This window comes from Zalophus californianus, chromosome 17 (genome assembly GCF_009762305.2).
Source record: "Zalophus californianus isolate mZalCal1 chromosome 17, mZalCal1.pri.v2, whole genome shotgun sequence".
In the NCBI taxonomy this organism is placed as follows: domain Eukaryota; kingdom Metazoa; phylum Chordata; class Mammalia; order Carnivora; family Otariidae; genus Zalophus; species Zalophus californianus.
In genome coordinates, this window is record NC_045611.1 from 28,722,505 (window position 1) to 28,730,371 (window position 7,867).

At 60.0% G+C, this 7,867-nt stretch overlaps 1 protein-coding gene across 1 annotated transcript; it reads right to left on the bottom strand.

Annotated features, from left to right (window-relative positions):
- Nucleotides 1-232: 232 nt before the first annotated feature.
- Nucleotides 233-5,762, bottom strand: IRX6 (iroquois homeobox 6). Its single transcript, XM_027619789.2, has 6 exons — nt 5,568-5,762; nt 4,386-4,643; nt 3,546-3,655; nt 3,029-3,336; nt 1,555-2,163; nt 233-639 (listed from the first exon to the last, which is right to left on the bottom strand). The coding sequence occupies exons 1-6, from the start codon at nt 5,610-5,612 to the stop codon at nt 632-634; spliced, it is 1,338 nt and encodes a 445-aa protein (XP_027475590.2). The 5' UTR covers nt 5,613-5,762; the 3' UTR covers nt 233-631.
- Between the last annotated feature and the right edge of the window lie 2,105 nt (nt 5,763-7,867).

A 7,867-nucleotide genomic window follows, 5' to 3' on the forward strand; every position in this document is an offset into this window, starting at 1 on the left:
CTTGACCGTAACCTCGCCAGTTCCTCTCCCTGCCCTGAAAGAGACTGAGGTTTGCAGCTCACGCCTCCCAGTCCCCGGAATCCCTGGCCGCATTCCATCCTCCCCTCCACCCTGGCCTCTCCCAGCGCCCCTGGCACAGACACGCCACACAGGTGGGGTTTGGTTTGATTATTTTTGAGGACACAAGGAATGGGGAGGAGGAGAAGACCCAGGTGGTCCTTTAGGGGCCAAGTCAGCGCTGAAATTACACAGTGAAAGGGGGCAGGGTGGGGGTGAGCAGGAGAAGGAGTTGCTTCAGACCCTGTATCAAGAGGAGGGAGGGAGACTTGGTGTACCGAGTGGGTGCACAGGGCAGACTCGCCCAGCCTTCCCACTTGGCCTTCCCCAAGGTGTCCTGGGCGCCACCGCCTCCCAGCGGGTCTGGAGCGTTGCACGTCCGCCTGCCACTCCCAGGTCTGCGTGCAAGAAGAGCCGGTAGAAGGGTTTCTGTGTGTTTTGTCTGTCTCTTAGGTGAAGTGAGAGCCCCCCCTCCCCAAGGCCCTGGCCAGGTCTCCCAGCTTCTGAGCATGGAAGTGAGTTCGAAAAGTAGGCCTTCTTTCCAAGATCCTTCCGCAAATCGCAGCCATTTGCGCTAACCTGCTGAGAGAGGAAAGGTTGATTAAAACCCGAAGGGCCGCTTGGTGGCGATTTCTAGGAAATCGGAGGTCGCTGGTGTCTCATCCGACGGGAATCCAAGGTCTAGAGGCAATTTGCTTGCCAGAAGGAACTTTTGGACCCCGTTATGTGTAAATTCAAAAAACCGCGTAACCCAGTTTTCTCAGTCAGTAGCTACTCCTGAGAGAAATTACTACAAAGAGCAGAATCTGACAGTAATTGCTGGAGGCTGCCTGATGCTTGGGGGATGTCCCTTTGTGGGGTGCAATTCCCTTCCACCAGGCACAGCCAGGGGCCGGAGACACTGATTGGCAGTCACCCCCTGCAGGGGGTGAGCCCTGGGGGATGAGTGCTCTCCAGGGACAGCACCAAGCCTGGGCTACACTCTGCAGGGGGCTTAGGGGGCCTGGGGCAGGGCTGCCCGGGAGACTTCAGCACCGGCCTTAAACCAATTGCTGTCTCTGGCCCGTCCCCTCAGACTTCTTAGAAAGCCCTGGTTCCTGCCCAGCCCTAGCAAAACTCTTGGTAGAAGAAGGGCAGGGGCCAGCTGGCCTCCTCCGAAGGACAGGCAGGGGACAAGGGTGTCTGAGCCAGGAGGTCATGATGGTGCCCACCTGGCCCATTTGGCAGAACGAGGGACACCAGGGCAGAGAGCTAGGTTGCCCATCTTCTCCATGACTTTCTAAGTGATCCTAGGTAAGTTACCGTCTCACCCTGAGCTTCTTACTATTATTTGGTTTTAGAAGGAGGGGGGCCCGGTACTTTTAGTCCTAAGCTGCTGTTTCAAGGAGAGCTGTGGGACAATCCCGCTCCGGGTCTGAACATCAGCATGCGGGAGAGGCAGAGAGGCGGTGCGCTGGCTGGGACTGACACACCCCAGCGCCGTTGGGGACCCACTACCTTCTGCTCCAGACGGGTACTGGCAGTGCACTGCGGGCTCCCTCCGCCGCGGGCACTGCGCACAGTTCATCGGCAGCCCCTGAGGGGCAAAGGGGCGGTTTCCAAAGGCTTTGGCTACTCGGGAAGACTCTGCGCACACGGAGTCTCTGGGGATGGCGGGCCGGCCGCCCGCGCCTGCAGGCTGTCCCGGAATCAGACGGTACTCGGGACTTCGCGGCCTGGGAAGGGTTGGAGCTGCACCTTCGACCGCGCCGGCGGCGGCCGCAGTGTGCGCCAGAGACCAGATGCGCGGTTTCTCGCTGCAGGGGAAGTGCACGGTCAACGTGGGGCTCCCGGGCTCCGCCCGCAGGAAGTCAGCTTCTCCCGACCCCGGGGGCTCCGGGAACGAGAAGGGGCGCGCCGCCAGGCCGCACTCCCGGCGCTGCAGCCGGGCCTCCCGAGCGGCGCCGCAGGACGCGGGCAGCGACTGCGAGTCTTTATGGAACTCAGCCAGCCTGTCCGCAGCTGTGGCCACTGCCTCCTTTTCTTCGGCCTCCTCCTCCTCCTCTTCCTCCAGGTCTTCCAGGTCACTCAGCCGGAGCCCTCGAGCCTCCTGGCTGGCAGTTTCATCTGCAGGAGATCAGGAGCGAGTGAGAAAAGCCCCAGGCCCCAAGGGAAATCCGCGGGAGTGCCCATCCCTGAGAAGCTTTTAGCAAGATGGCTCTGCACTTAGGGCATTCTTGGCGTTATGCACCAGGCTAGCCCAACCCTCTCTTACAGTTGCCCCAGGGCTCCAGCTTGCCCCTGGGAAAGAAGTGAGGCCCTAGCTCTGCCCCCACTCCTTGGAAGACTCCTCCTTTCCAGTAGAAGGAAACCACCACTTTTCACTGCCTAGGACCTGGATCTCAGATTCTCCCCCATAAATCAAGCAGACACCCAAGGGGACTTCCCCACCCCCACTCCCACCCCCACCCCGGCCCAATTTCAACACCCACAGGTAGCTGGTGTGTATTATTTAATTCAGCAAATATTTACTGAGTGTCATCTATGTGCCAGACATCATTAGGCATTTAGGTCTTAGGAACTTAGGGAATACAGCAGTAAGACACTTTTTAGTGGAGCTGCTGTTCTCCAAAGGGGCAGAGAGATCTCAAGTACCTTCCTATAGTGGTAAGTATGGCAAACGAAATACAATAGGCCGATGTCATAGGGAATAATTGGGGAGCTAAATTAGCCTGGGTGGCCAGGAGGGGCTTTTTCCAGCTCACACCTCAGCAGTCAAGAAGAAGCCAGTTAGGTAGGGAATTCCAGGCAGAGGGAACTGCCCAGGCAAAGGCCCAGAAGTCTGGGGTGGGGGTGGGGGGCGGGTACAAGTGCAAGGGTAAGTCAGGGAGTACCACCCTAAAAGCTGTCCCACCAGGCAGCTGCAAAAGTGCAATGGGCCTGATAGATGGCTGGGAAAACCCTAAGGCGTGGTGGTGAGCGTTTCTGGTACCTTTGGTGTCACAGTTCAGGCAGCCCAGGGACTCCCCTGTTCCACTCTCAGTCTTCCTCTCCTCGCTGCCTTTGTTCTTGGGTGCCCACGTCATCTTGTTCTCCTTCTTGAGGCGCCGGCGCGCGTTGGCAAACCAGGTGGACACCTGGGTGAGGGTCATCTTGGTGATGATGGCCAGCATGATCTTCTCGCCCTTGGTGGGGTAGGGGTTCTTGCGGTGCTCGTTGAGCCAGGCCTTGAGCGTGCTCGTGGTCTCCCGGGTGGCGTTCTTCCGGCGGCCCGTGCCACTCAACTCCACTGCTCCATACCTGGGGGGAGAACCTGGCTCACAGTTCTGGGTCTGAGAACCTGGGGCTGCAGGCAGGAGACAGTCTGAGGCCTGGAAATGAGATTCAGCGCTCCTCCCTCCTCATGCACCGCCCCCACCAACACTTCCCAGGCTCTTCCCAGATGGGCCCTGTGGCAGGGGAGTAGGGAGGACTTGCAAGGCCAGCTACAAATGCACCCCGTGCCTTACCCGTCATACTGGTACGGCCCCAGAGTCGGCTCATAGGGATAATAGGCTCCTGGTTGCGCCAGGCCAGGTGTAAAATTCCCTGCAGCCTCTTTAAATTCATACTGTGGATTCTGGTGGGGGCGGGGTGGGAAGAGAGAATTCAGGACAACATTTGGGGTAGAGGCTGGGTGGCATAGTTGCTGAAGGTGTGAACCCTGGAGTAAAAGTCTGGTTCAAATCCCAGGATCACTACTCCCATTGGCTATGTGATCTTGGGCAGAGCTGTTTAACTGCTCTATGCCTCAGTTTCCCCTTGGTAACTGGGAATAATAATAATAGTACCTGTAGGGTATTGAAGAAGAGCATTTGGCAGAATTCCTGGTGCAGACTGGGCAATAGTTAGATATTAGCTCTTACTAGTATTGTTACTACTTGTGACAACCCCCAACCCCCTCTCTACCAGCTGGGGAACGTCCCTGCCTTACTCTCTCCTTCCAGAGCTATTTCCTGGCCCTTTGTATCTTTGTGACTTTGGGCAAGGTATTTGAACCCTTCTACATCTCAACATCTTCATCCCGAAACTGAGACTTGCCTACCTCACAGATTAATAGAAGCACAGATGTTTTTTTAATCAGAATGGCGTTCTGCAAAGTGTAAAATGCTGCAAAGATGTGTTTTTCCCCTCCCACCACCCCCGGCTATACACAATCCTACCCAATTCCTTCCCTCGGAGTTTTGCCTCCTTCCAAGATTTTCCCTGGAGGTGTCACGCTGAGTTTCCCCCTTTGCTGCAGTTCATGCCCCCCAGGCCAGATGGGTCCTGGCGCACGCACAGACCCGGGCTCCGTGCGGTGTACTCACCAGCGCCCCGTACAGCGCGGGCGGCTCTGGGCTGTAGGGCAGGTAGCCTGGGTAGCTCGGGGCAGCTGCGGCGGCGGCGTATGGGGCTCCGTAGATGCCCAAGGCCGCGCTCAGCTCCGGCCGCGCACTGCCCAGCAGCCGACCGTCGTAGGATGCGCAGCAGAGAGCGGCCGCCGGGGTGGAGCCTGAGGCCACATCTGGGACGGAGCGCGGGCCGGATTCGCAGCAAGTGGCGCTGGAACTTGCAGACACCAGAAACTATGGGCGAGAGAGAGGTGCACTGCCGGATCACTCCCTCATTCCACATTAACTACATGCCACCGTGTGCGGAGCATTCTGCTGGGATGGGAATTATCTGAAGATGCAATTTATTCAAACCGCCCTTATAGATGCTCCTAAAACGTTGCTAAGGCTCCAGAGTCCCAGGGGTCCAGGCGATGGGAACGTTCTGAAAGGCGAATTACAGGAGCCCAACTCCGCTCGTTCCCTAGCCGATCCCTCCTCCCGCCCCCCATCATAGGGATCCTACAAAGGCAGAGCTAGAAGTTAGCCTTAGAGACCACCACCACGTCTTACTCCTGCTCCCATTTTATAGATAGGGAATGAGGACCAGGGAGATTTGTTCCAAGATCACAAGGCAGGTCAGAGGTCAAGTTGCAACCAGATCCCACAATCTGGGCAGAAGCTGGAGAACAGCGGTGGGTGTCCCCAGAATTTCCCCAGGAAACCCTTGTCACTGCACAACACCCACCCTAATCTGGAAAAATCGAAGGAACCGGAAGCAGAGAGCTCGGACCCACTCAGAGAAGGGAGAGAGGAGGATAAGAACAGAAGTCAACAAGCAAACGACTGAAAACTGGTGAGGAGGTCTCTCGGGGTCACCTCGGATATCTGTACAATAAGGCGGCCTGTCTGGAAGATCTGGAGATCCCACCCACCTCGCCGAGCTCATGGATGGTGCCCAAGTTTCGGGTCACACGATTTTCCAGCTTGCACTGGGGGAGTGAAACGTTCTCGGACAGAGACTGAGGGTGTCCGAGAGGGTCTGTTGTACATCGTACCTGCTCAGTCTGGTTTCCCCCGAGACTCGTGAGAAAGGAGGGCGCCCAGCGGCGGGCGCGTGCACTGGGCACCCGCCCCCCCCCGAGTCTGTCCCCATCCCCCATGGAGGCAACTTCTTACCTGGGAAGCGCCGCCGTACGGGTGTCCAAAGGGCGGGAAGGACATGGTGGTTGTCCCTGGACCGCCTCCTTCTCTTGCGAGTTCCCGCCTTAGCCCCGCGATTCTGCGCCTCCAGCCGTGCGCCGCCTCGGTTCCTTACGCGGCTGCGAGTGCCCAGGGCCGGGTCCTCCGCCCGCTTGGCACGACTGGAGGCAGAGCCGAGGGCAGTCCGGCTGCCGAACCCTGCGCTCCAGAAGGCGCCCCTCCGGCCCGCGTGGTCCGGAAGACAGAAGGGCCCATGGATGGGCAAGGAAAAGGAGAGGATGCGGGTTCCCAAAGTCGCGCTGTGGCGAGGCAAGGTGAGGCGCGGCGCGGTGCTGTGCGGCTCCCGAGGTGTCCCAGTCCAAGGTGGCCAGAGGCTCAATGTGACGTCACGGTAATCCCGGGCCGCCAGGCGGGCCCCTGGGCCCTGGGGCCCCGGGCCACCAAGCGTGCCAAGCGCAGCCAGCCCGTGCGCGCGCGCGCACTCTCACCCACACTCACACTTGTTCTGGGAGGTTTGTGCTGCTGGCGAGGAACGTCAAAGACCCCGACCCTCTCAGATGGGCGCTGGATCCTACCCCTTTTCGCCTTAAGCTCACGCGCGCGCGCACACACATACGATCCCTCCAAATTACCCGGGAGAAGTAGGAGAAACGCCTCCCTCTGTGCGGCGCAGGTCCCGGGCGCAGCTCGTTTACCTCCTCCCCTGCTGCCCGGAGGAGGAGAGAAGCGAGCCGGGCCGCGAGGGGGGAGAGAATACAAAAAGGAGAGATAAGAGAAAAAAAGAGGAGAAAAGTGGGGGAGAAAGGCAAGAGGGAGAAGGAGGAGGGGAGAGGAGAGAGATGAGTCTAAGTGAACAGAGGCGCGCGGGGGAGGGGAGGGAACAGGGGTGGGCGAAGGCTGGGCGGAGGTTGAGCACTGGCAGGTGGAGGAGAGCGGCGGCTCCGGGGAGAAGCCTCCAGCCCGGCTCCCCCGCCCCTCCGCTGCGGGAAAGTTTGTTCTTGCCACAGGCCCCGCACTCGTTGGGGCCGAGCCTGGGCAGCCTCGGTGGGTCCCACTGGCCCGCGCGTCTTTGTCCTCCGGAATCTGGTTCTCCACTCCAGCCCCCCCAGGACTCTAGCTAGATCCAGGCTCTTCCAGCCCTGGTCTTTGCCAGGGTCTCGACCCTGGGGCTTCTCTGCAGCCATCTGGCCCTCCAACAGGCCGAATAGCGCCCCCTCGAGGCCATGGTTCAGTTCCCCTCGGACTCCGCCTGGAAACGCGCTCAGTCTGACCCTTGGTATCTGCAGGCGGGGGGCGAACACCCCTAGACATCTCCTCTGAAGGCGAGGCTTGGCTGCTTCCTGCGCACCGACCGCTGCGTCCACGGGGGAGCCGGGGAGCCACAGGAAGGCGCCTGGGCCGAGCTGCAGCCGCTGCGCTCCGCTGGGGGTGGCGCTGGCGAGCCGCGGTTCAGCGCGCTGGGACGGCCTCCCGCGCCCCGCGCTCCGCCGCGACGGCTCGGGGTTGGGCCCAGCGATCTGACCAACCCCCCTCCAACCCAGGGGTCCTCAAAGGGTCCGCTGAGGGGCGGAGGAGCTCGTCTGTGCCTGGAGGGGGCTGCGTCCTCTAGGCCTGGCTCCGGACCCGCGGCCGCTAGTTTGTGAGCGCGGTAGATTCTGCGCAACCGAAGGCTCAATCCCCAGGCCGGGAGCCTACGTTGGGGTGGGGGTGGGGGTGGGGGTGGGGGTGGGGGTGGGGGTGGGGGTGGGGGCGGGGGCGAAAAGGGGCAACTAATCTAGTGGGGGGAGGTCTTCGGGGGATGCTGCCGATATCCGAACGGAACTCAGGCTTTGGGGTTGGCAGGCCAGAAACCTCAGAAAGTCCCGCCTTTCACTCATAGGTTCAGGGCACTTTGCAATGTACAAAACGCACTCCCAGGTCCTCGCTGCACCTTCCCGCAGGAATCCCGGGGGACTGGTTCAAGGGCCCAGTTGTATTTTCTAGTTGAAACGCAAGAACGTGTGGCCCAGAGGTCAGGAACAACCTGAGTCTCTGTCATGCGTTTTTGCGAGGTGAAGAGGAAGCCCAGTGACCAGGCAAAGTCTAGGGCCCTGGCCCAGAATCCCTGGCCGCGAGTTTTCCTCTGGAACCTTGCAGAGGGAACCGGTAGGCCCCACAAGCCAGCTACCTCTTTGGAACAACATTGGCTCCCCCCGCCCTACCCCAGTACAGATGGTGCAGACGGGCCAGGCTCTACAGACCCTGCAAACCGCACACTCCTCCGCCTGAGACTATTG